The sequence below is a fragment of the Balaenoptera ricei genome, chromosome 1, assembly GCF_028023285.1.
Source record: "Balaenoptera ricei isolate mBalRic1 chromosome 1, mBalRic1.hap2, whole genome shotgun sequence".
Classification (NCBI taxonomy): domain Eukaryota; kingdom Metazoa; phylum Chordata; class Mammalia; order Artiodactyla; family Balaenopteridae; genus Balaenoptera; species Balaenoptera ricei.
The window spans coordinates 35,617,089-35,643,566 of NC_082639.1; the positions used below are offsets into that span (position 1 = coordinate 35,617,089).

Consider the following 26,478-nt stretch of genomic DNA (forward strand, 5'->3'; position numbering starts at 1 on the left):
GTTTCTGGCAGCACGAAATAAGCACAGGCTTTCAAACAGAGCTGAGTGGTCCATGATCTTGTGTCCATCAGCTCACCACAGACATGAAGCAGTATCAGATCAGGATAAGTTCTGGATCGAGGACTGAAGAGGGGGCAGTGGGGAGAAGTGGCTGTAGAAACTCTCATTTATTGAATACCCATTATTTCATAGACCGTGCCAAGTGTTTTACATTCATTTTCCCATTTTAATCCTCACAACAACCCTATGAGGTAGGTATTATCACCATTTATAAACAAGAAAACCGGCTCAGAAAAATTCGGTCACTTGCCCAAGGTCACACAGCTAGTCGGCAGTGGAGATGGGATCTGTCTGTGGCTGAAAGCCCGTATTCTTTTTATTATACCCATCTAGGTCAGCTTTGGGCAAACGGCAGTTTCACTGCCCAACTCTGCAAAGAGCACCTGAGAGTGGAGGTTGTCGGCCACACTCACCGCTGGTAGGGATGCATGGAAGCCGACTTGATGTTGGTTTTTATTCCACTTGGCATTTTCCCTAAAAGGAACATGAAGAAAGACACCTGAAGCACAGTAAGACGTTCATGGTAAATCAGAAATGTGGTCTCTCAGGTTCCCTTCTGCACCTCCGCTATCGTCTCAGAATCTCTGTGGCATCTGACCCTGGACGGCAAGGCTCAGAGGTATGGCTCCTCGTCCAGCCCTCTCCCTGAAGGTGTCTAGGGGGAGGAATAGTGGGAGGGGTTGGAACACACCCGGCTCCTGCTCATCCCCTCCTAGAAAAAGAGAACTAAATCTGTGGGACCCCCATTTAATGTCACAGGTAAAAGAGTGCTATGTCCTCGCTTATTTTAATTGTCCCTTTGCCTAGACAGCTTGGAAGAAAAATACCTCTTCTAGCTGCCTGCATCTGAACTCTGCCAGGCTGTTCTTATAATTACTAAAGGCGAGCAGGAGAGACAGGATACAGAGAAAGGAATACACGCAGCACCGGGAAACTTGCCTGCTTGTCCATTCCCAACACACCTACCCAATGGTCCTAATGAAGGTCTGACCATTCATTTCTCTACCTAAGACAAGACAGTGACAACACACCTAATATCCAGAGTTAAAGGGGACAGAAGGGTAGTTGAGACCGAGGTCTGAGATGGGGTGGGAGGTGAGAGCAGTTTCTGCTCGTCAAAGTTCTTCCTCATTGTCTGGTGCCTATTAAGAGTCTCAAATGAGACTTTTACTCCAAAAGCTTATTTTCTGGGTCACAGTCCAAGGGAGAAAAGGAGAATATCTCCAGCTCTGGGGATGCTGGGGCCCCAGATAACCCAGCTTATTCCCACTTCCCTGCTCAAGGTCTGCCACCATGCCAATCCCTGTCACCTTACCTGGTTGACCTGCTTGGGCCATCTGCACCCCACTGAGCATTGGCTGCTGCTGACTTGGAGCTCCTGCCATCTGCACCTGCTGTAATCCTGAGGCTCCTGAGAGGATTGTCCCAGCTCCTGGCTGGCCCGGCTGGCCAGGACCACTGCTGCCTGAAGGCCTCCAATTAGACAGCCCCTTCCCAAAGGCAACAGCTGCCACTAATGCATTGGTGTCTGCTGGGTTAAAGGTCTGCTTGTTCGGCCGGAGACCTGAAGAAAAAGGTAAGTGGGGACCCCGAGGTATGCTTCTGGCCCTGGACCGAACCTAGCAGCAGGAAGACCAGTATGGGTACCAGGGCTTGGAGTTCTGACTTCAGCAGAATCTAGGCTCCCTGGCAGCCCAGAGGAAGAGCCAGAGGACCCCCATGACTATCTCAGAATACTCCCTTCTCCCTTTGCCCATTTCCTCCACCTGCTCCAGGGCTGGCCAGAAATACAAAAGGCTAACAGAATGGACGCATACCTTTTCCTAAGCAGCACATCCTTACGTCCTCACTTCACCACTACCAACACCACCCTTCCGATTGATCTTATCCCTCTTTCCTCCTCCGTTTTGCCACCAATCCCTCCGTACCTCCACTCTCCGCTTCTCGTTCCTCTTTGCTGATTTTCTCCAGAAGGTTTGAGCACATTTTATTCAAGCTCTGGATCTGCTTCTGCAACACACATAAATTTGTGCAGAGATTAGGGCAAGCAAGAAATGATTACGGGGAAGTTTCTTCCTTGGGCTATTCCAGGGGCAACTGAGGGGTAACCAGCTGTGCATCCCTACCATACAGAGGTGGTAATGCCCAGCTTCTCATGATAAAACTCGGGGTGGGGGCAGCAGGGCAGTGACTCAGTCCAACCTGAGCTGCATCAGCACCAATGCGGGCAGCATCCGTTGTCAGCTGCTTCTCTTGCTCTTCTACCTCAGGGTCAGGCTTGGTTCTCAAATGGTCAGGGACCACCTCATGGCTGAAAACAGGTACCCGTCCTTCAGTCTGCCTCTGTAACACACAGATTTTATTGATCCTACTGTGCACTCCAAGAAAATTCAATCTGGCCTGATATATACATAGTTCCTTCCAAAGGCAAACAGTGCATTTTCAGGGAAAACACAACCTGAGACTAACAATATCTGACTTCCTAAGACACTATCCCCCTCACTCCATCCTTCAGTTCTGTCTTCTCACTCCCCTATCTCTACCAGACCTAAGGATAAACCTCTCTCTGCCACATTTAAATCAAAGATTGAAAGAGAAAAAGTCAGGGACTTCCCGGGTGGTCCAATGGTTAAGACTCCATGCTTTCACTGCAGGGAGCACGGGTTGGATCCCTGGTCAGGGAACTAAGATCCCACATGCCGCGCAGCTCAGCCAAAAAACAACAATGACAACAAAACCAAAAAAAAAAAAAGAAATAGAAAAAGTCACAAAAGAACATACTTTCTGCTCAAGACAGGTGCTGGAGGAAAAAGGTCTTTGTCTTGGTGACAAATGCCTCAGATTAATTCAGTTTGGGAGTGGCTCTCCCAACTCCAGAAGGACAAAAAGCAAGGGCTCCAAAATGCAGCCCTCGCTTCTTACTGCCACACACTACTGCACATTCAGAACTTCTAGAATAGCCAACCAACCACTGCGCCCTCAGTCCTCATCTAAGAACTTAATTTCCCAAGTTGCACCCCTCTCCTCCTCTTACCATGAGATCTTCATCTCGGTCTGGGGACAACACCAGAGGGATGATGACCTGGTTACGGAACAGTGGTGTCTTTTCATGCTTCAAGACCTTGTTCAGAGTGTTCAACTGTCCAGAGAGCAAGGCAAAGCTGTCCAGGACAGATGGCCTGGTGGTGGAAAGAAGGTGTCAGAATGTTCCCGGTAAAGGAGCCTCAAAGGGGTCCTTCAGACTAGGAATACCCAGACTCACCCCCAAAACACTCATAGCCCTATGGCTGGCCTGGGCAGGAACTAGACTGGCTCACAGGGATTATGGGGTTAAGAAAGAGGGACACACTTTCAGTTTCTGATACAGATGGAGAAGAAAGGCAGGTCATTACAGCAGGCCCCCCTTATCTGCAGTTTCACTTTCCGAGGTTTCATCTACCCATGGTCAACCACAGTCCAAAAATATTACATGGCAAATTCCAGAAAAAAGCAATCCATAAGTTTTAAACTGGGCGCTGTTCTGAGCAGCGTGATGAAGTCTTGCTTCATCCTGCTCTGTCCCACCCAGGACGTTAATCACCCCTTTGTCCAGCATATCCATGCTGTATACGCTACCCACCCCATTAGTATAGGAAAAAAACCATAGTATATACAGTGTAGGTTTCAGTACTATCACAGTTGCAGGCATCCACAGAGGGTCTTAGAACTTATCCCCCACAGATTAGGGGGGACTACTATATTTGAATGGGGGTGAGGACAATGGCAAAATAGGAACCATGGCTACACTATTATCACTAAAACTTCAGAAACTGGGTAAAAGTCTCCTTTCTGGCCTAAAAATAGTATCCACACTTCTAGAGTAGACTGGGCCTAAAAGACTCAGCAACATCCGTGGCAAGAGATCCAGTATGAATACTGTAGTGGGAGGACCCACTGCGGGAAGACGTCCTCCCAGAGAAGTCAAAGAATGAGAATCAAAAGCTAGTGAGAACCTGGGCTGGGAAACTGGGCATCTCTCTACTTCCTTACCCTGGGGGCCCAAAGCCAACTTCAAAGTTAAATGTTGGGAAACCCAACTCTTTCTAAATCAAAAGATGTTTGCAAACTGATAAATGCTTACGTCACTGGAAATGTCCTATCCAGCAGGTGGCCTGGCCCCCCACCCATGGAGCCCTCCCCAACTTGCCCTGGGAACCCTTACCAGGTCAGCCGGTCATACTCATTCTCCAACTTGTAAATGAAACTCCCCAGTGAGTTCTTCAGATCAGCCACTTGACTCAGCAGTGCATCTAATGATGCCTCAAGCTGCTTCTCCTCCCTCTGCACCAATAGGAATAGGTTGGTTACTCAGATGAGTGTGAGGATGACACATACAGAGGAAGGCTGAAAAGCCAGGATGACAGTGTGCGACACCAGTCCAGTGACACAGGATCTCATTGGCATAGGGAGAGCCAGGTTGTTTACTTTCTTTGGTATTAGGGTTACAGACAGCGTCAACCCTTAGACCTTTAAACCCATTCATCTGACCTCAATTCCTCCTACCTACTGATTCCTTTCTCTCATTGCTCCTAATCCAGGCCTGGTTTTTCTCTGTATTAGGTACACTCTATTCTCTCCCACTGAGCAATTTTCACCAGACCTAATGCCTGGGGTTTATTATCTTTTGGGCACCTCTGCAGCATACATACTCTGACTTCCTCTGTCCTAAAACCTGCCGGTGAGTCTAGCCGTTCTTGCCCATGATACAATCTCTGGAAAATCTACCTACACATGAAGGCTCCTCTGAATACCTGCCACTGCCGCCGCCACCACCGCTGCCACCCCCCACTTTCATTTGCCCTCAGTCTTTGCTGCTTCAACCTCCTCCTTGCTAAATTAATCTGCACTCATTTTTTCTCTGTGCCAATATTCCTGTGCCCCTTTCACAAGCTTAGTCAACCTCTAAAAACTTACGGAGAGGCTACCAGCTGCAAGAAACTAAGTGACAAATGAAAAACAAAACAAACAAACAAACAAAATGCACATGCCCCTAAGCACTACACAAACTATTTTAAATGCTGGGGGAGGGGGGTCTCCAAAGCATTTCCTTTCCATCTATGGCCTCCAGTTTCATTTCATTTCATCCTTAATTACTATCGGGCACAGACTAGGAAGAATGAAGCAAAACTGTCTTACCAAATCGCCAACGTTTAGGACAGGAGCCTTGATCCTGGGTTCCACCCACGGCCTCAGGTTATATTAGTCTGGCTTTTGGCCACCGCGGTCCCACAATTCCTTCCACCCTCGGGCTTCTCTCCAATTACAGATTACCTGTTCTGTCGGCATCCAACAGCGGCCATCCAACAGCCTAGGCCGGGGCCTGAGCCGATCCACCACTTTCTTGAGCCGTCTTCCTCGGACTGCACCTCAACCTTCCCAAATTACAACCTGATCCTTTCCCACACCCTAGCAAGTCAGTGCTGCCTTCTCCCTCCCGACTTAACCGCAGTCTGTCTCCCGTCAGCCGAGCTCCACCCCTATCTCTCATCTGCGCCGCTCCCTCGCCAGTGGGCCTCTGCCCCATCGCGCGTCCCCTTATTCGACGGTCGAGGGCTCTACCCTCTCCTCTCAGCCCCAACTCCTCACTCCCTCCTCCGCCAGCCCACTCTCGGTCCCGATACCCGAAGCTAGCTAGCGGTCACTAGCGCCAACCTGGCCCTCACCTGCATTGCGGCAACAGGGGCGGTGTCAAAGACTTCCTCTTCCGTTTCCCAAGTCAGCCAATCAGAAAGCTCAGAACTCGGCCCTCCCCCTCACTTCCTGTCCCGCCGGTCGCCAGGCCGCCGGGTCAGGGGTCACGAGCGGAGCAGCTTCTCTGGCCCGGGCCGGCGCGGGAGGGCTGTGTGATGGCCTCGGAGCGCCCGGAGCCGGAGGTGAGGGGCGGGCGGGCGCAGCGCTGGGTCCCGAGATCCGAGGGGGAAGGCCCGGCGGCCGGGCGCGGCCGTGGCCTCCTCCGGGTCCGGGGCCGCCGGGCCAGCCCGAGGCCCAGACAATCGTATCTCCTCACCCGCACTTTCCTGGGGGGGCTAGAGAAGGAACTTGTCGCTGTTTTGTTTGCCGAAATTTCATCCACGACGCCAACTCTAGGGCTCTCGGGTTCTTTGACCTCGTAATGGTATTAAGAAAACCTGTATTTTGATTTTCCGTTGCAGTTTCAGTGGGCAGCTTTGCCAGTTGCTGCATTTCTTCAAATATTGGAATGGCGTAAACAGCATGAATTTAGTTCTATCGCTCATGCTTTTGGAGAGCAACTTTGGTTTCATGAAAAAACATTTGACTCAGAGAGAAACCTCGTTCCGGTATTGGCGCTGCCGTGTAACTATCTGTGCAACTTCGGGCAAGTCTTGACTTCCCGGCCTGTTTCCTTCTTCATAAAGTACTTATCATTGGTGTATTGTTAGGGTCACATGCTTTAAATCAGAAAATGCAAATAAAGTATCCGTAAGGTGCTAAGGACCATGCAAGGAACTTTATATACATTGTGTCATTCAAACTTGTGCAAAGGAAGGTGGCAATACCCACTGTCATTTACAGGTAAGAAGCTGAGAATCGATAGAAGTACCTTACCCAAGTGCTACTCTCAGCTGGGGTGTAGCAGAGTTTTGGAGTTAGAAGATCTGAGTGTAAAATCTCGGATTTGGAAAGAACAACGTCACTAGGAGAGGGGCCCGGTGTTACAAGAGAATATATGAGTAGATGGGAAGGGTGAGAGATGTGTATAATGATGCAGATAGTTGTCATTACTTATTGAATGCTTACTGTGTGTCAGGGACCATCTCAGCACTTTACCAACATCAGTTAATACTCTGAACCCTACTCAGTAGACAATACTATCATCCCCATTTTTCAGTTGAGGAAACTGAGGCACAGAGATAGATATTAAGAGTAATAAAGTTGCACAGCTAGTAAGTACCAGAGCCAGGACTCCAAAACTGGTGGTCTGCTGTAGATCTTGTGTTCTTAGTCATAGTGTTTACAGTATAAATAATAAAGTAGCCACAGGATGGTGAATCTCCAATTCGATGTCACGAGACCCAAGATTAAATATGGTTGTAGGAAACTACCCTATTAAAAAGGATCAGATGTGTCGACAGGGGTGATGGAGTAGCCTACGCATCAGAGATATCATTGAGAAAAACCGATGAAGGAATTTGGAGTATGTTTTGTTATGGGTTAAAATGAGAAGAAATGGAGGGATGTTGTGGTGAAACACAACATACCTTTTAGGCAGGTAGTCTAAAACAGCACTGCATCCAATGCAAGGCATATATGTCAGTTTTCTAGTAGCCACATTTAAAAAGGTAAAAAAAAAACAGGTAAAATTAACTTTAATAATATATTTTTCTTTAACCCCATATTTCCAAAACATTATCATTTCAATATGTAATAAATATTAAAAATTATGAGATATTTAACATTCTTTTATTGTACGAAGTCTTTAAAATCCAGAGTGTATTTTACAGCGTATCTCACTTTGGACTAGCAACATCTCAAGTGCTCAGTAGCCCCATATGGTAATGGCTACCATATTGAGCAGTGCAAATCTAAAGGAACTTGGAGTCAAGACATACGCTCCTGGAAGTCTCACTCAGCCAAAAGTTCATTTGTTGAATTCTTGATTTACATTTCTGAAAATTTTATCTCAGAAGGTAAAGGGAGTAAAGAGTTCTGCCCCTGAGCAGAAAAGTGACTGATTGTTAGAGGTTATTACAATTCCAAGAGAGAAATATTGGGCATAGTCAGATTTAAGAAGTCATTCATTCCTCAGATACTTAAATTATTTTATGCTGCTGCTATGGACTCAGAACTGTGCTAATTATCAGGGTGGATACGGAGCAGTGTAAGACACATTCCCTGTTCTAATGGAGTGCACATGTTGAATTATGATAATAAGCGCTTCAAAGGAAAAGTACGGAATGAATGAGTGTTTAACAGGGGTTCTTAACCTAATTGTTCAGTGGAGGGGGTGGATCAGAAAGCCTCAGAGGAATGACATTTAAGCCTGAAGAAGGAGTGGAAGGTGGCTGTGAGAAGAGGCAGAGCGCATTACAGGCAGAGGGAACAGTGAAAATGCTGAGGTGAGGAGGAACTGAGAACCTTCAGAGAACTAAGACGAAGCAGCTGCCAGTGTGGGCGCAGTGGCAATGAGAATAGCTAACACGAGTGCTTACTGAGTATCATCTAATACTGGGAAAACCCCTGTGAAATAGACACTGTTGGGACTTCCCTGGCAGTCCAGTGGTTAAGACTAAGCCTTCCAGTGTAGGGGGTGCGGGTGCGGGTTTGATCCCTGGTCGGGGAGCTAAGATCCCACATACCTCGTGGCCAAAAAACCAAAGCATAAAACAGAAGTAATATTATAACAAATTCAATAAAGACTTTAAAGATGGTCCACATCAAAAAAATCTTAAAAAAAAAAAAAAAAGCACTCTTACTATCCCTGTTTCTCAGATGGGGAAATTAAGGCACAGAGAGTTTAAGTAACTTCACCAAGGCCTTATACTAATAAGCAGCAGAACCAGCGTTTGATCCAAGGCGCTCGAACTCAGGTGGAGGTGGGTGAGAGAGAAGGCTGGTGAAGAAGATTCAGGTTGAGGCCATGCTACAGGTTCAGGACTTTGGTATAAGTACAGTGGTTCAAAGGCATGTGGAGACTACATTATTTTGTGGGATTCTGTCAACAGAAAACAGCACAGGGGTTGGAAAAGTCTCCAGGAATAATTTATACCTTAACCACCAAGGGACAGGGGCAATGAACAAACAACAAATTAACGAGATGGACAGTGTTTGCTTCATCCTGGTATACATGGTATGCAGCACAGTGCCTGATAATGTTTTATTCATCTTGCTATAAATGGTATAGAGGCCTCAATAAATGTTCCAAAGAATGATAGGCTTCCTCTATCATTGTTCTGACTCTCCTGATTAATTGCCACAACATCCTTCTGAAGTAGACATTCTTTTCTTTTTTTAAAATTTATTTATTTTATTTATTTATTTTTGGCTGCATTGGGTCTTCGTTGCTGCACGTGGGCTTTTCTCTAGTTGCGGCGAGTGGGAGCTACTCTTCGTTGCGGTGCGCGGGCTTCTCATTGCGGTGGCTTCTCTTGTTGTGGAGCATGGGCTCTAGGCGCACGGGCTTCAGTAGTTGTGGCACTTGGGCTCAGTAGTTGTAGTTCGCGGGCTCTAGAGCGCAGGCTCAGTAGTTGTGGCGCACGGGCTTAGTTGCTCCGCGGCATGTGGGATCTTCCTGGACCAGGGCTCGAACCCGTGTCCCCTGCATTGGCAGGCGGATTCCTAACCACTGCGCCACCAAGGAAGTCCCTGAAGTAGACATTCTTATCCACATGTTATAGATGAAGAAACTGAGGCCTGGAAAAACTAACTTGTCCAAGCTCACCTAGATAGCAAGTAGTAGAGCCAGATTTAAATCCAGATCTCTGACTTCGAAACCCTGCTTTCTCTTTGCCAGACTGCTCCAGTGCACTTCAGACTCAGAAGGATTAAGTGTCAGGGATTAAAGCTCCATATGAGTGTGGGTGCTGGGAGAACACAACTAATTCAGGGATTCTCAAACAGGAAAGCGGAAGAATCACTTGGGGGAGCTTGTTACGTATAGCTTCCCAAGCTCTCTCAGCTCTTAATTCAGGTGGTCTCGGATGGCGCCCAGGAATCTGCATTTTAACAAGCACCTCAGGTGGTTCTGATGCTGCTGGTCCTTGGATCACACTTGGAAAAATACCATTCTAGCTGCTTTAATTAATTCTTGAGTCTTTAGTTCTGTTAAATCACCTCTTTTTTTTTTTTTAAAGAGCTAAGGGTCTGGCTTTTTTTTTTTTTAATTATTAGCACCTTTAATTATTATTATTTATTTGGGTGTGTTGGGTCTTCGTTTCTATGCGAGGGCTTCCCCCAGCTGCGGCAAGCGGGGGCCACTCTTCATCACGCTGCGCGGGCCTCTCACTATCGTGGCCTCTCTTGTTGCAGAGCACAGGCTCCAGACGCGCAGGCTCACTATTTGTGGCTCACGGGACTAGCTGCTCCGTGGCATGTGGGATCCTCCCAGACCAGGGCTCGAACCCGTGTGCCCTGCATTAGCAGGCAGATTCTCAACCACTGCGCCACCAGGGAAGCCCTAAATCACCTCTTGAATGTGACGAAGACTTAGAGATGATGTTTGTGAAAATGTAGTTGTTGACTTGGAAGGGTCGTGTATGGGGGGAATGTTGCGAGAAAACTCGAGTTAGGAAACGTTCCTGGTTTCAAGACAGTGGATTCTATAAGAACTGATTGGTGAACTAGACTTCAGTTTGGCCTTGAAGAGTCAGTCTGTCATTCAAAATAACCTTCGAAACGAGGTGGAGAAATGGAAGCTGCACAGCAGTGGAATTAAGCAGCCTACTAACAAATAGTGTGAAGAAAATCTTCTAATAGGACAGTGCTTGTTTATATCCTCCATCTGGTGTATTCCCCTTTCCCTCCTCACTAGGCCAACCCTGCTCAGTCTTCAGGGTCACTTTCTCTTAAGACTCTTGCCTGAATCAGGTTACTTTGTTACATGCTGTCATAAAACCACATTCTTATCCTTGGCACACTTAGTTTGTATTAATATAGTATTTAGAGTGATTATTTGATTAGTTTTTTCCTCCACTATAGGGTAAATCTTGTGAGGGCAGAGAATGCCAATTTTTGCTTTCCATTGTATCCTTAGGACCTAGCCCAGTGCTAGCATGTATCAGGCTGTCCGTAAATTTGTTGACTGATAAATGAATGCATGCTCACCTTGCCTTTGTCCTCTTGGGACTTGGATGAGGACTTGATGGCATCCTGATCAAATTAGCAGGGAAATTAAGCTGGAAAGAGATTTACTAGAAGACAAAACAGCAGTCAAGCTTCACAATAGAAAATAGGCTGGATTTATCCAATGTAATAGGACGAATTGAATAATTGTGTGTGTCCCAAAAAAGCCAGCTGCATGAGGAGAGAATGGAGGATGTGTCTAAGCAGCAGCAGAAGCGAGAAAGTCAGAGAGGTTTCTCGGGTCAATAACATGGTAAAGCTTCGCCTGAAGTAAATAGAATCTAGGAGATTCTGAATCTGTGACCTCACCTGGGTATTGTGCTCTCTTCTGGCCCCCACATTTTAAGTTGAAAAGTAGACCATCCAGAGCTCATTTGTAGGCACGTGATCTGAGATATAAAATAGTGAGGGAACTTGAAACCATGCCATTTGAGATACATGTAAGGAACCTGGAGATGTTTGTTATGGAGAATCAAAGACTCAGAACCATCATCAGATGTTTGATAGCTTCTCCTTTGGCAGAGGGTCAGATTTTTCCCTGTGTGGCCCCAGGAGGTAAAACCCAAAGTGAGTTAGATATGTTCAAGAGAACAGATTTCAAGAGCAGGTCAAGGTAATATCAACAAGACAGATTCTGGCTCAGTGTGAAGAAATTTCCAACTCTGCCAACTAAGTGGGGGTGAGCCAAAAAAGCTGAAGGGAATGGCTGTGCAGGACTTCCTCCAGACTCAAAGAAGCAGCACCTTGTTACTACTACTGTGTGCATTTATGTGGCACTTTTAACTTTACAATGTGCTTTCACCCATCATTGGGGTAGGTGGTGGTATTTTATAGAGGAGGAAACTAAAATTCAAGCCCAGAGTCTCAGCTATCATATCACATTTTCTTTCCATAATACTGTAATTCTGTCTAAAACAAATCTATTAGAGTTTACACTACAACTCCCCTTCCCCCGATTCCAGAATTGTAGAAAAGAAGATAATACCAGTAAAGAACATACTAGTGAAAAAAAAAACTTGGTAAAAACAACTTTCATGGAGGCAAAGGAAAAGTCCAAACAACAGACTGGGTTAGTTTTTCCATAAAGCAGATGAGGAAGGATGAGAACTCTTGAACAACAAAAGCCAGATGTTGATAAAAATGAAAAATTAGGAATCTCTGGTAAGATACTAAGAACATAGCTTGAAATAGAGAAGAGAATAAATATAGCTTGCGAGAGCAATTTCCCTCATTCATACATTCATTCAACAAATACTCAAACCCTTAGTGTGTCTTGGCACTGCGCTAGTTGCTAGAGATACAGCAAAGAACAATATAGACAGCCCCTACCTCCCTGGAGCTTCTACACTTGTAGGGGAAACCAACGTTAAAAAATACACAAATTCTTCATTATAAACTGTGGTGGATGCGATTAAGAAGTCCAGACTGCTTTGTTAATGCCTAGCAGAGATAACAAACAGTGTAGGGAATCATGGAAAAGTTCATTTATTAAACCCAGAGTGGCCAAGATTTTAGTCCTAGAAGATGAAGTGACCAAGTGTCCCCAGCTGTCCTTACGGTGGCCCCTCCTTTAACCCTGGCTCAATATGGGCCAAAACTCCTCTCCTGGATATTTCCTTGCATAACTGAAACAGGCTGGCACTTGAAAAAAAGTCTTTACTAAGCACCAAAGAAGAACAAAAGGAAAAATGTGGAGAAGATTGTTAAGATTACCTCACCTTAAGAAGAGTTGTACTGCCTGTGATTCATTTTAAATGCTGCGTTTGCTTTGCTTAGCTTAGAATATATAGTGAATTCACTTATTCAGCAAAATTTTATTGAGCATCCTATTGCCAGGCAATGCACCAGGCTCTGGGGATAGAGTGATAAACAGAAAGGGCTGCTGAACTGGGATATCCTTCCTATTCTGATAATACTGAGCCCAGCCCGTCCTTTTTTAGATAAGAACCTTGGCAAGGATCCAGCATAGTCAACTTGTAGACGAGAGAGATCACTAATATCATACCCACACCAGTTCAGCCAATCCTGAGGGAGAGGTTGCCTATTGGCATTGAGCGCCGTTGCTCCTTCTCTGCGAAAGCCAAAGCCCAATACAAATGAATATATTTTATGGTGTTTATTGGTGCTCTAATCATACATATGGAAGCCATCAGGCCTTGAATTTCTTATAAGGGTGTTGACAAAATACCAATGAAAAGTTAATGCTAAATGTTTTACAGTACAATATGTAAGTATACCCAAGTTAATAGACTAACACTGTGGGAAAGAAATTAGGCAATCTGGCAGAATTTTCGAGATGTTAATCAGGGAGAAGACTGTCTTTTCTATTTATTTATTTATGGGAGTATCTCCTCCTGAGACCAAGGATCAGAGAAAGAGAGGGCAGGTAATTGCTGCAGTTTCCTTCTTTGCCAGTAGACCCCTTTTGTCTTTTTAGGAGTTTGGCAATGAGAGCGTTCAGTTTGATGGGATCTTTTGAGGGGGATGGTGGTTAGAAATAATGGGAAATAGCTATATCTGATTTCTCTAGCTAATGGAAATCATCCTGCAACTTACTCGTTTCTGATGTTGCCGTAGTCATCCTTGACGCCTTGTTTTTTTTGGTTTTTTTTGGTTACTTTCCTCCCTACTTCAGTTAATCACCGGTTCTTGTCCATCTTATTCTAAAGATTCCTTAAAGTACAATTGAGCTCACTTCACTTGCTCACTTGTCTTGAAGTTTAGTTCAACTGACTTTTCTAAGACTCTCTCAGTGAAAGGCAGTGCTGGTTTTACGTTCTAGCACAACTACTTGTCTCTTCAGGAACAGTCTCAAACAGTTCACAGAATGGCTACTTTGAGTAGCTCTGGTCTAGGCCATTGTCATCTCCCCTGGTTGTTAGGGGATCTTTCTAAATCATGTGGTAGCCAGACGGAATTTTTTTGAATGCAGATATAATAGTACTGCCCTGCTGAAAAAAGAGTTTGGTAGCTTGACCTAACTCTTGGATAAAATCCAAAATCCTAGCCAGGGCCTGCCTCAGCCCAGTGCAGGGAAACAGTACAACAGAGTGGTATTTCCCAAAATGTGATTTTAGATGGTGTAGAGACAAAACACAAAATAATACTAAATCACATCATATTGATGTTTAAATTGTCTTTTTGATTATGTCAAAGCATCCTTTCTATTTATAAACCCCCATCGTGTTCCTTCTTGTAACCACTTTAAATCTTTTCTGCTCTTAAGTCCCCAGTTTGATCCAGTTGTCACACTCAGTAGATGGGTTTTGCAGCTCATCAAGCCTGGGTTTGACTTCTGACCCTATGCCTATGAATTCTGCTAAGTCACTTAACTTTTTTGGACCTCAGCTTTCTTCTATTAAATGTTTTGTGTGAAGACTGAATGCAGTTACTTAGGTAAAGAGCCTAGTATTGGGCCTGGTAATAACCTGTAATAATTAACTTCTATTATATTCTTTTTTTTTTTTTTAACTTTTGGGGTTTATTTATTTATTTATTTATTTATTTATGTTTGTGTTGGGTCTTCGTTTCTGTGCGAGGGCTTTCTCTAGTTGCGGCAAGTGGGGACCACTCTTCATCGCGGTGCGCGGGCCTCTCATTATCGTGGCCTCTCTTGTTGTGGAGCACAGGCTCCAGACGCGCAGGCTCAGTAGCTGTGGCTCACGGGCCTAGTTGCTCCGCGGCATGTGGGATCTTCCCAGACCAGGGCTCGAACCCATGTCCCCTGCATTGGCAGGCAGATTCTCAACCACTGCGCCACCAGGGAAGCCCTATTATATTCTTATAAGTGCCATGCACTGTGCTGAGTGCTTCATATGCGCGGTTTCCCTTCATCCGCAGAACAGCACAATTAGATTGGTATTAGGATTTATCTCCATTTTACAAATGAGGACACTGAGGCTTAAATAGTTTGAGTGCCTTTTCCACAATCTCACAGCTAATAAGAAGCTGAATTGGGATTCAAACCCAGGCTGTTTGAATCTGAAATTCTTGTACTTAACTTTTACAGTGTACTATTGAATGTATTTTAGGTGCTCAATAAATATGAGTTCCTTCCCTCTTCTTCCTTCTCCTCTCATGCATGCCATTTTCTAATATCTGTTTCTATACCTCTTTATGCTTGCCTTCTGAAGAAGAAAGACTTTCTTCATCTTTAGTCATTGCATCTCTGCTCTCCACACTCTTCTCCGACATCAGGCACCCTTCATTATTGCTTTTACAGGACTTTTTCCATCTCTTCTCCATGCATATTTCCCCATTATTGAAAAAAAAAAAAATCTTCACTTCCTTTCAACATCCCGTTTCTCAACAGGTAGCTCACTTCCTCACAGCCTGTCCCCCACACTAGGAACGCTGGAGGAGAAATTTGCAGTTTGTCTAAACAGGAGGAGAGTAATCTTTTCATCTGAGGCAAGAGTAAGGGGGTAAAGGAATGTTACAGATAAGGGTTAATCTGGAGGAAACATTGGAGGAGTTCAGACCAGTTGACCCTTATTTTTATTTATTTATTTATTTATTTATTTATTTGTTTATTTATTTATTTATTTATTTATTTATGGCTGTGTTGGGTCTTCGTTTCTGTGCGAGGGCTTCCTCTAGTTGCGGCAAGCGGGGGCCACTCTTCATCACGGTGCGCGGGCCTCTCACTATCGCGGCCTCTCTTGTTGCGGAGCACAGGCTCCAGACGCGCAGGCTCAGTAATTGTGGCTCACGGGCCCAGCTGCTCCGCGGCATGTGGGATCTTCCCAGACCAGGGCTCGAACCCGTGTCCCCTGCATTGGCAGGCAGATTCTCAACCACTGCGCCACCAGGGAAGCCCTTGACCCTTATTTTCTCTGCAAAACAGTAGGCAAATTTATCTGCTGGGATGGCGGGGGTTGAGAGATTGGAAAACCTGAGGGGAATAAGGAAAGGTTACTGACCAGGGAGAAGCAAAAGGATTGGTAAAGGCCACTAGAAGTGACACCACTGGCGAGGTGACAAGTTTCTTTCTGTCAGAGTACAGCTGGTGTGGTATTTGTGTGGATAAGGAAGAAAGTCAAATTCACCCTGAGTCAAGATTTAGCTGGGCTTGTGTAGTGATAGGTGAGGACACGGGCAAGGGAAGTGACACTTGTTAGGACACAGTTGAACCGACTGCCCATGAGGCAGTGGAAGGAAGGAACTAGAGCGTTGACAGCTGAGAAGGGTGGGGGTGGGAGACTGTGACCCACAGAAGTTGGGCTTTGAGGTCTTTAGTAGGCTTGCCATTCACCCAGTGAAGATCCTTTAGTGCCTGCTGTTGTCAAGGCTTATTAGGGGGAACTGCCAGGCATTATTGTCTGCTCTGTTTTAAGCAATTTGCTAAGCACAGGGACACAAAAATAGAGCAAGACGCAATCCCCACCCTCAAAGAACTTAGAGTTTATAGGAGAAACTCACATATCTGTTGAAATGTGCAAAGGTCACTTGGTCTACATAGACATCTTTATAGGGGGAATGGGAGCCAAGAGTTGAGAACTGAATCCTTGGGAAGCCCTTGCACTGAGGTGGGGGTAAACGTTTCACTTCTGCTGCCTTGCCTCTCACTAATGGATTCTGAGCTCTTTGGACAAGTTACTTGCACCATGATCTATATGTACTAGGAACTAGTGAATTTTTATGGATTTATTAAATGTCTCTTTGTCCCCAGGTGGAAGAAGCTGGGCAGGTGTTCCTGTTGATGAAAAAGGATTATCGAATATCCCGAAATGTTCGCCTGGCTTGGTTCCTCAATCACCTGCATCAGACTGTGCAGGCCACACCCCAGGAGCTGCTGGTGAGGCCCAGAGACACACAGGATGTGAAGGGCTAGCCCTGAGGATCTGTCTTTTTAGGAGGGTGCTGGAAACACACAGGAGGGGAGACTAACTCTGAGGGGTCTGACTCTAGGAGGGGCAAGTGACTTTGCCCACAAGATGATTCCCCAGGGGAAATCTTGTTTAATTGTTTTTCCAGCTCGGAATAGTGCTTGGTTGGGTTGCAGAAGGTAGAACCAATGGTGTGTCATTTTGGATATGGAAGTCAGGTCCTGGAAAGAAAGGGGTGACTTCCTGACTCTTCCCTTTCCTCCCCATCCTAATTGTCAGCTTCAGTCTGAGCAGGAGTTGGAAGTCCTCAGTGTCCTGCCTCCTGGGTGGCAGCCAGATGAACCGGTGGTCCCCAGGCCATTCCTGCTTGTACCATCCACCCGGGTCACCTTCCTGGCCTGGCAGTATCGGTTTGTCATTGAGCTGGACCTCAGCCCATCTACTGGCATTGTGGTAAGGGGTTGGTTGAGGGGAGACAGTGGGAAGAAAGGATTGGGTGGGAAGTGAGGAGAAGAGGAGGGGCCTGGGATAAGTGAAGAATGATCCCACAATGATACCATTTTGAAAAGGAGACAGGTTTCCTTTACACAATGGAAGGAGTGGTGGGTGTTTGAAGACAGATCCCATTCATCTGTGGCACTGTATTTGGATGTGTGATCAACCTTAAGAGTCTAACTGACCCATGGAAGCTGCTTGTTTCTGCCCTCTGCTCAGGGCTGCCTTTGGTTACCCTTGAGAGACCTTTCTCTGCATTGCCCTCAGGATGATTCCACAGGGGAGATCTTGTTTGATGAAGTTTTCCACGCCCTCTCCCGCTGCCTAGGCGGGCTGCTCCGGCCCTTCCGAGTGCCTGGATCTTGCATCGACTTCCAACCTGAGATCTACGTCACTATCCAGGCCTACTCCTCAATCATTGGCTTGCAGTCCCACCAGGTATTGCATCCTTTCTTCAAGTTTGTATCCTCAGACCTAATTTCGGATAGTCCACTGACCAAGTCCTTATCCTGTCTCCACTCTCCGTGCCCGAAGTCCCCAGCTCTCCTCGAACCTGTTCCTAGTCATCTCTGTGAGTCTCTCTCCTCTTAAGAAGTATCCATTGCTCTGGTCTTAAAGGGCCTTCCCATAGCATTAGGTGAGTTGGCATTGACTGGACAAATGCCCCTCTCATTCCTCCTCTAAGTCTCTGGTTCTGGCCACTGAATGACTGTTTTCTCTCCCCCGCTCCCTTTAGTTCCATCAGAAGGTTAGCTAATGTCCTAACTCCTTGCGCTACCAGCAGGAGAAACAAAGACCCAGAAACATAATTTCTTCCAAGGACAGAGGAGGGTCATTTTTCTCCTAGAGCCCTGTGAACTGTTGGGTGTAATGCTGACTACACAGATAATTACAGGGCTTATCCAGCACCCAAGCAGGCCATCAGAAGGCACTCCTTTTTGGAGAATGGCCAAGTCTGTTACTGGAATATCTGTATTGGGCTTAGATAAGCATTGGGCCAGTTTCCCTTCATCTACTCTTAACCACCCTCAACTCACTGGTAGAGGCTTACCCTGAAATTGTCCCTGATGGCTTCATTGTCACCTTAGCTATCAAACTGGCTTTGAGAGAAGGGGATGCAAGGAATAGTATCTGAGGGGCTGAAATATACACAAGGCAATTGGTACATGCCTGGATCCCAGCCCTCTGCCCTGGTTTAAAGTGTTCTCCTAGTGCAGGTGTTAGGACTGTTGGTTGTGGGCTACATCCCCAGACTTTGCAGGTGCTCACAGTCAAGGCGGGAAAAGCTTGGATATTAGGTAATCACTCAACACTTGGTTCACTTTGACAAACACTTACTAAAGCCTGACTGGGCTAGGTCCTGGAGACACAGATGAATCAGACCCTGTCCCTATCCTGATGGGAGGGGTTGAGAGTTAGTTGTGGAGACAGATATAAAAGGGGGTAATTTCAGTTGAATGTGATAAGGACACTGGTAAGTTTTGACTCGTGCTATGGGAGCACCCAGCCAAGCCTGGGGCAGCAACAGGAGAGACTTTTGGACAAAGAGGCATTTGAACTGAATCTTGAAGGATGAATTGATGTTAACTAATCAAAGAAGAGGAAATGAGCTTTCCAGGCAGAGGGGCCAGCAAAAGCAAAGACACAGAGCTATGAAACTGTGCTCTCAGACAGGGGTTCTAGGGAACTACATGTTACTCAGTTGGACACAATGAAGTTTGAATGATGGGGGGAAGGTTAGGGCGTTGGTAAAGAGGAGACTGGAGAGATAAGTGGGGGCAGAATTATGAAAGGCCTTGAATGTCATGGCTAAGAACTTGTACTTTATTCTGTAGGGGAGTTTAGTGTGGTGGTGAAGAGCACTGGATCTGGAATAACAGTGCCTTATGTGCTTCCTGGCTATACCACTTACTGGCTGTGTGCTCTTATGCAAGTTACTTAACCTCTCTGTGCATCTGGGTCTTTTCTCCAAAATGGGGATGTCAACAGTACCAGTATTGCATGGTGATTGAATTAATATATGTCAAGCATTTAAAACAGTGCCTGCCACATAGAAAACATGCAAATGTTAGCTGTTAGAACTATTAGCCATGGGTAGAGAACCACTGGAGGTTTGGAATGTCAGTGACAGGATCAGATGCGTACACTAGGAAGATCACACTTGTTTGTGGCCGGTGAGAAAGATGGATGGGGGGCAAATTCTGGATTGGGGAGAACAGGCAGAAGAGTATTGCAGCATGGGAAAGGAGATAAGTCCTGAACGAGGACAGCAGCTATGGAGAAGACAAGGACTGAGAACTTAGGTAAGCCTCCAGGGCCACTTGCCACTAAGTCAGCTAAGAAGTCAGACAGCTTCCTCACTGTCTCCGTAGCTCCCTCAAGATGCATCCTGCTGTTTTTCAAAACAAACAAACAAACAAAAAGTCACGTTTATAATACATGCCCAGTGAAGGAGATTTGAAAAATACGTAAAATATAAAAAACTCACAAAACTCACTTATAATAACCACCCATAAATAACTACTGTTGACATGTTGTGGACTGTGTTTCTTCTCTTTGAGTTTGTGTTTACTTCCCTCACCACCACCCCTCCATCCAGAGAGAGGAGAAACATCAGGCTCATTCTAAACACACAGTTTTACATCCTGCTTTTTTAACGTATGATATGGGCATTTTTCCGTGTCACTAAATATTTTTGAAAACACAATTTTTAATGACCACTTGTCTTAATATTTTATCATATTTTGTCGTTATATATTTAGCCAAACCTTTACTGTTGGACCCTTAGGTTGACCCAGTTTTCACTCTTCTAAACAATACAGCTCTGAGCATCTTTCTCACCTTTTCACAGCCCCAGTTCCCACTATTCCTCTGATTCTGTTTCTTTTCTCACAGTCAGGCCTTTAGTGGTCCAGAGTCCCACTCTGCCCTCTTCTGGCTGTCCCCACCCACTCACCTGAATAGAGAGAAGAAGTAGCTGTTGCACGGGAGGGCAGGGGTTGGGGAGAAGTGGGCAGGTTGTAGGAGTCTGATGGGGGCAGGGAGAGAGGAGAGATCCCGAGGGCCACCACAGGGACCACCAGGCCTTTATAAAATTTTTAGGATGGGGACACTTATTTATGTCGAGAGTAGAAGGAAGGAAACCCCATGGAGAGAGAATGAAGCTATTAGATAAAAGATCCAAGAGTGGATGGAACGATTAGCTTTAGAGAGAAAAAGGAGGAAGAGGAATCTTTTCTTCTGAGCCTGAAAGGAAGAACTAGAACACAGATAGATATAAACATCTAGCAAACACTGAGGACATTTTCGATGGGTTGGAGAGTAGTACACCCTCAGGGTTAGGGTGAGTGGGTAGTTCCTGTTGACTTGTTTCCTTTCTCTGTGAAGAGGGGGGTGGGAATTATCTGCTGAGGGTAAAAGGAAAGAAGGAGCATTCACTGGGGGAATAAGATTTTGAGCTTAAAAAAGAGAAAAGGTCCAGAACAGCTTCTGTGTGCAGTGCTTAGAAATCAACAAGAATAAGAAAGTACGAGTCAATGAAAAAGGCTTTGCCTGGCCAGATAGGGCAGCTTATAGACAATGTTCTGGAGGCCAAGGTGGAGGAAACTGGAAGATCTTAACGGTGCCTCCATGCTTGGGGAAGCCCAGTGTGGAGAATAAATAGGGAGACCAGAGGGGTACTGCCCAGTGTCCCCCTGACCTTCATGTCTTGCTCTTTCCACTGTGCTTCTCAGGTGCTGGTCCAGGGCTGCCTTTTGGACCCTTCCCAGCGGGAGGTGTTCCTGCAGCAGGTGTATGAGCAGCTCTGTCTCTTTGAGGATAAGGTGGCCACCATGCTGCAGCAGCAGTATGATTCCCAGAGCCAGGTATGTGGGAGAGAAAGTGGGTAGAGGCCACTTAGAAAGAGGAGCTGTTAAGGGACAGAGAGGAGAGAGGAAGGACAAGCCAAATATTATAGAGGGAGAAGACAGCAGAAAAAAAGGACTGAAAGCCAGGGACAGAGGGTGCCAAGGAAAGAAGTGCTAGTGAGTGCACACAACAGGTTTCCTGTTGAAGAGGGCTCGGATACACTCCCCAAGACACACGTTCTTGCTGGGAGAAAATGTGAAGGCCATTTGCTTGTGTTTTTTCAGCCTTGGATCTTCTCCCCCAGTGGCTCTGAGAAGGTGATCATGGGTGACTTTGATCTCTAGTATTTTGTACAATCAGCGATAAAGCTGCTTGGGCTCACTACAGTGCACTCTCTCGTTCCTTTAGATATCCTAGAAGTAGCCAGGCAGATAGCAGTTCTATATGTCTGAAGACTTAATCTGATTGATGTGTAAGATATTTCATAATGGCGATGGGAAAAATATGGGAAAGGGGCCTTATTGGCAAAAGGTGGGGAAGCCCTGCTCCAGTACAGTGTGGTGCTTCATCTGGTGCTGGACTCCCTGCCCATCTGAGGGTCAGTATCCAAGCACACATTAGGGGAGGGAGCATAGTCAGGACTTGGCCGCACAGTAGGGGAATTGGGGTCCTCACAGGATTAGGCCCATCTGGCCTGGGCAGTGCTGGGCTATAAATTCTGGTTTTGCTGTGGATGGGGCAGCAGTGCCATCTGTCCCATTCTATCTTTTCTGTTTTCTTGAGCCAGGCAGAGGACCAGTCTCCAGACTCAGGGGAGCCCCCAGGTCGGAAAGTGGGAGTCTCCATGGTGACAGCTGATCTTGGACTGGTCAGTATGATTCGTCAGGGCATCTTGGCACTGCAGTTGCTGCCGTCAAACTCCAGTGCAGGTCAGTAGAAGGAATGTTGGTGGGATTGGGGAAAAGGGGGAATACAGGAAGGGAAGGGGGCATTATCGGCAAAGATAGAGGTTCCAGGGGATCAGTGGGCCCCAGGGAAGAGTGTCTGTTTCCTTGTTTGTAAAAGGTAAGTGTTTCTTAGTGTATATCTCAAGTACTCCCTTCTCTGACAACTGTCATGGACCCTAGTGGGAAGGAGTAGAGCACCAAGGTTGTCACTTAGGAGGAAGTTGGGATCCAGCCCTCGAGAGGAAGGAACAGGAGGAAAGGAGAGAAGGAAAGGTGCTGGAGGATTATAAAACACATTGGTTGGTGGACACTGAGGCCCCGTCCATCAGATGCCTCCCCGTGACTTTGATCAGGCCAGAGTCCCCAGGTCTGAGTCTGATGCTTCCTGCTCCAGGTATCATTGTGATCACAGATGGGGTTACCAGTGTCCCTGATGTTGCTGTCTGTGAGACGTTGCTGAACCAGCTTCGCAGTGGCACTGTGGCTTGTTCCTTTGTGCAGGTGAGGACTTTCTGGGAAGGAGGAGAGGGAGGTGTCGTATATCACAAGGTGGGATGTGGCTGGTTACTTTCTTGCAGGCAATGATTTCCCAGGTAAAGCCAATGACATAGTTCTGGAGGGTGGGGGGGGACATCATGTCTAGAACAGGGTGGGTACTGTGGTGGGAGAGGACTCTCATCTTTGTCCTCTTTCCTTAGGATGTGAGAGGCAGCATGTTACAGTAAGAAGAATGCAGAATTTGCAGTCTGGCAGTCAGTTCCAGTTCCACCTCTCTTATTAGATTAATTATTACTGTTTTGGTTGCAAGGGTCAGAAAACCCAGCTCAAACTGGCTTAAGCAGAGGAGAGAGTAGGTATATTCAGGGACCTGCAGCCAGTTTGGATTGACAGACTATAGGATAGGAGGCAGAGAGCTGTGGGAAACAAGGCTGAAGGGTAGGCATGGGCCAAGCATGGAAAGCCGCTTCTGCTGTGTTAGGCGTTCCAGCATAATTCTGCGGGTGATGCAGATATATGGAAGGAAAACCACTAGCTAGGTGTATGTTTTATAAAGGTCACTCTTGTTGCTGGGGGAAGGGCAGGAGAGAAGGCAGGGAGGCTGTTAATTGCAGTGGTCAGGTGAGAGAGGATCAGGGTTTAAACTGGGGGAATTCAGGGTAAGAGAGAAGGTGGTAGGATTGAGGAAATGAAGCGGTAGAGTCAACATAACTTATGATCAGCAGAATGTAAGGGGTGAGCAAGAGAGAGGGGCTAAGGATGTCTCCAACTTTCTGACTTCACTGATGACTGTGTATCTGGCAGAGCAAACAGAGAGCAGCAGTTGGGGTGGAGTGAGGACAGGACGATGAATCCAGGTGTGCGCATGTTGTGTTTGAGGTGCCTGTGGGTCAACAGGGTAGCTGTAAAGCATCACCTCTGGAGTTAGGCATGCCTGGCCGGCATCCTGGCTTCACTTACTGGCTGTGTGACATGGGGCACATCACTGTCACTTCTTGGTTGGATTCATTTGTAAATGGGTGAGATGATGCATTTAAAGGGCTTAGCATAATGCATAATTACGTAATAAATGACTGCCGTTCATAGCAGTTAGCAGTTGGATATGCAGATCGGATACTCAAGAGACAGCACTAGCTGAGATATAGCAAGTTAGCATTTAGCAGCCGACACATGGTGTTTGAGAGGGGAGGAGGGTCCCCAAAGAACCTGGGGGCCACCAGTGTTCAAAGATCTTTCATAGGAAGAGGGCCCAGCAAAGAATGAAGGGAAATCATCAGACAAGAACCGGGAGCTCTGGTGTCAAAAATTTCAGAGTTTGGGGGAAAAAAGGAGAACTTAACAGCATGGGATGCAGCAGAGAGATCATGTAAAATGAGGAATGAAAATTACCCTTTGGGAGATCAGCTTGGTGCTTTGTGACCACCTAGAGGGGCGGGATAGGGAGGGTGGGAGGGAGATGCAAGAGGGAGGGGATATGGGGATATTTGTATATGTATAGCTGATTCACTATGTTATACAGCAGAAACTAACACACCATTGTAAAGCAATTATACTCCGATAAAGATGTTAAAAAAAAAAAAAAGGAAAGAAAAGTGCCCTTTGGGTTTGGCGATTAGGAGGTAGTTATGGGGATTTTTTCCAGGCCATTTCAGTGAAGAGGCGGTGAGGGAAATGATTGCAGTGGATTGAAGAGTGGATAGAAGAGAAGGAAGTAGAGAAAAGTGTTGACACGCGGAATTTGGTTGTTCAGATCAAGTGGGGAGCGAGAGAGAGAATGGCAGCCAGAGGGGAGTACAGGGTGGAAGGAGAGGGGTGTTCTGCTTTGTTTTGTGTTTTAAGCTAGAGACTTCAGCATGTTTCCAAGGAGCTGTGATGAAGCAGAGTTTGAAAATAAGGGAAAGGAAAGGAAGCCGGATGGAGTAAAGTCCGTAAATTGACAGGAGGGCATTGGCTCAAGAAACAGATGGAGGGACTCTTTAGGAGCAGGAGAGTGTAACTTCTTCTTTGAGACTGGATAGAAGTGAAGATGTAGATAAATTCTGCCAAGGGGGCCTCTGATTTCTCTCCAAAGTAGAAGGTGAGGATGTGTACTGGAGGGAGGGAGGGAGGGAGGCAGAGCTGGGAAGGAGGAGCGGCACTGAGGACGGCCCCGAAGGACTAGCTGGGTTGGGTGTCATATGTTTTGATGTGGTGCCAACCTACACACCTATGCAGTTTTTTTTTTCCATTTGGGATTCATTGGGATCTCATTTGGGATCTGGGTATAGAACTTGTGATCCTAGTTGGGGTTTTCAGGTGGAAGCAGAGAAAAGGTGAAGACAGCCAGGGAGTTGAGAATGATGCATAAGAAGTTACTTGCCCATGGGGTCCAGGCTGGGTTGAGAAAGGAGGGCCAGGAGGACGTGGATAGATTTGAAAAGAGTAGAGATTCAAGGCCTGGGAGCCTTAATGAAGTCAAAGAGCAGCAGGAGGAGGATGGAAGGAACCTAAAAATGGGACAAAGTTGTGTGTAATTAGTCGGATATGGCAATTGAATTTGCAAAGAGGAAGTAGTTCCAGGTGAAGCCCAGGGCCAATGTGTAGTCAGAGGGCAGGTGAGTGGAATAAGGTTCCTGGTGATAAGGGTTAAGGAGCAGAGAGGCCAGGGAATTGAATGAACCATCTAGAGTACATCTGCAAAGGGCCAACTAGTAAACTTTTTTTTAAAAATATAAATCTATTTATTTATTTATTTTTGGCTGCGTTGGGTCTTCGTTGCTGCACGCGGGCTTCCTCTAGTTGCAACTAGCGGGGGCTACTCTTCGTTGCGGTGCACGGACATTGCATTGTGGTGGCTTCTCTTGTTGCGGAGCATGGACTCTAGGCATGTGGGCTTCAGTAGTTGTGGCTCGCGGGCTCTAGAGCGCAGGCTCAGTAGTTGTGGTGCAGCGCTTAGTTGCTCCACGACATGTGGGATCTTCCCGGACCAGGGATCGAACCTGTGTCCCTTGCGTTGGCAGGCAGATTCTCAACCACTGCGCCACCAGGGAAGTCCCCCAACTAGTAAACATTTTAAGCTTTGTGGGCCATGTGGTTGTCACAACTACTCAGCTGTGCTCTTATAGCCTGAAAGGGGGCACAGACGATAAGAAAATGTATGGGGGGCTTCCCTGGTGGCGCAGTGGTTGAGAATCTGCCTGCCAATGCAGGGGACACGGGTTCGAGCCCTGGTCTGGGAAGATCCCACATGCCGTGGAGCAGCTGGGTCCGTGAGCCACAATTACTGAGCCTGCACGTCTGGAGCCTGTGCTCCGCAACAAGAGAGGCCGCGATAGTGAGAGGCCCGTGCACTGCGATGAAGAGTGGCCCCTGCTTGCCACAACTAGAGAAAGCCCTTGCACAGAAACGAAGACCCAACACAGCCATAAATAAAAAATGAAACTTTAAAAAAAAAAAAAAAAAAAGAAAATGTATGGGCATGGCTGTGTTCCAATAAAACTTTATTTATTTATTTATTTATTTTACTTATTTTACTTATTTATCTCTTTGGCTACGTTGGGTCTTTGCTGCTGCATGCAGGCTTTCCCTAGTTGTGGCAAGCACGGGCTACTCTTCGTTGCGGTGCGTGGTCTTCTCATTGAGGTGACTTCTCTTGTTGCAGAGCATGGGCTCTAGGCGTGCGGGCTTCCATAGTTGTGGCATGCAGGCTCAGCAATTGTGGCTCGCGGGCTCTAGAGCGCAGGCTCAATAGTTGTGGCACACGGGCTTAGTTGCTCTGCGGCATGTGGGATCTTCCCGGACCAGGGCTCGAACCCGTGTCCCCTGCATTGGCAGGCGGATTCTTAACCACTGTGCCACCAGGGAAATCCCAATAAAACTTTATTTACAAAAATAGATGATAGGGGCTTCCCTGGTGGCGCAGTGGTTGAGAATCTGCCTGCCAGTGCAGGGGACACGGGTTCGGGCCCTGGTCTGGGAAGATC

General features: G+C 46.5%; 2 protein-coding genes across 6 annotated transcripts in view; one reads left to right on the forward strand and one right to left on the reverse strand.

The window, feature by feature from the left end:
• Positions 1 to 205: 205 nt before the first annotated feature.
• On the reverse strand, positions 206 to 5,800 carry MED8 (mediator complex subunit 8). Of its 2 annotated transcripts, none has more exons than XM_059920647.1 (7): positions 5,763 to 5,800; positions 4,262 to 4,380; positions 3,095 to 3,239; positions 2,263 to 2,403; positions 1,989 to 2,070; positions 1,376 to 1,624; positions 206 to 534 (listed from the first exon to the last, which is right to left on the reverse strand). In XM_059920647.1, exons 1-7 carry the CDS (start codon positions 5,766 to 5,768, stop codon positions 470 to 472), a joined length of 807 nt encoding a protein of 268 aa, XP_059776630.1. In that variant the 5' UTR covers positions 5,769 to 5,800; the 3' UTR covers positions 206 to 469. The 2 variants fall into 2 exon arrangements, with proteins under 2 accessions (XP_059776630.1, XP_059776620.1); XM_059920637.1 differs by lacking the exon at positions 5,763 to 5,800 and adding an exon at positions 5,371 to 5,730.
• Positions 5,801 to 5,875: 75 nt separating this feature from the next.
• SZT2 (SZT2 subunit of KICSTOR complex) overlaps positions 5,876 to 26,478 on the forward strand; it is a 52,472-nt gene continuing 31,869 nt past the window's right edge. For all 4 annotated transcript variants that reach the window (XM_059920661.1, XM_059920672.1, XM_059920691.1 and 1 more), the window contains exons 1-7: positions 5,876 to 5,972; positions 16,571 to 16,696; positions 17,007 to 17,180; positions 17,490 to 17,660; positions 20,957 to 21,088; positions 21,859 to 22,000; positions 22,413 to 22,519. In XM_059920661.1, coding sequence (XP_059776644.1) covers positions 5,946 to 5,972; positions 16,571 to 16,696; positions 17,007 to 17,180; positions 17,490 to 17,660; positions 20,957 to 21,088; positions 21,859 to 22,000; positions 22,413 to 22,519 — 879 coding nt within the window. In that variant the 5' untranslated portion in view covers positions 5,876 to 5,945. The remainder of the gene's footprint in view (positions 5,973 to 16,570; positions 16,697 to 17,006; positions 17,181 to 17,489; positions 17,661 to 20,956; positions 21,089 to 21,858; positions 22,001 to 22,412; positions 22,520 to 26,478) is intronic.

Excerpts from the sequence above, each read along its gene's own strand:
- MED8 (XM_059920637.1), bottom strand. Across the intron at positions 3,240-4,261 it reads GAGTATGACCGGCTGACCTG|GCCATCTGTCCTGGACAGCT; the intron begins GTAAGGGTTCCC and ends TTCCACCACCAG. Across the intron at positions 2,071-2,262 it reads TTGGTGCTGATGCAGCTCAG|AAGCAGATCCAGAGCTTGAA; the intron begins GTTGGACTGAGT and ends TGTGTGTTGCAG.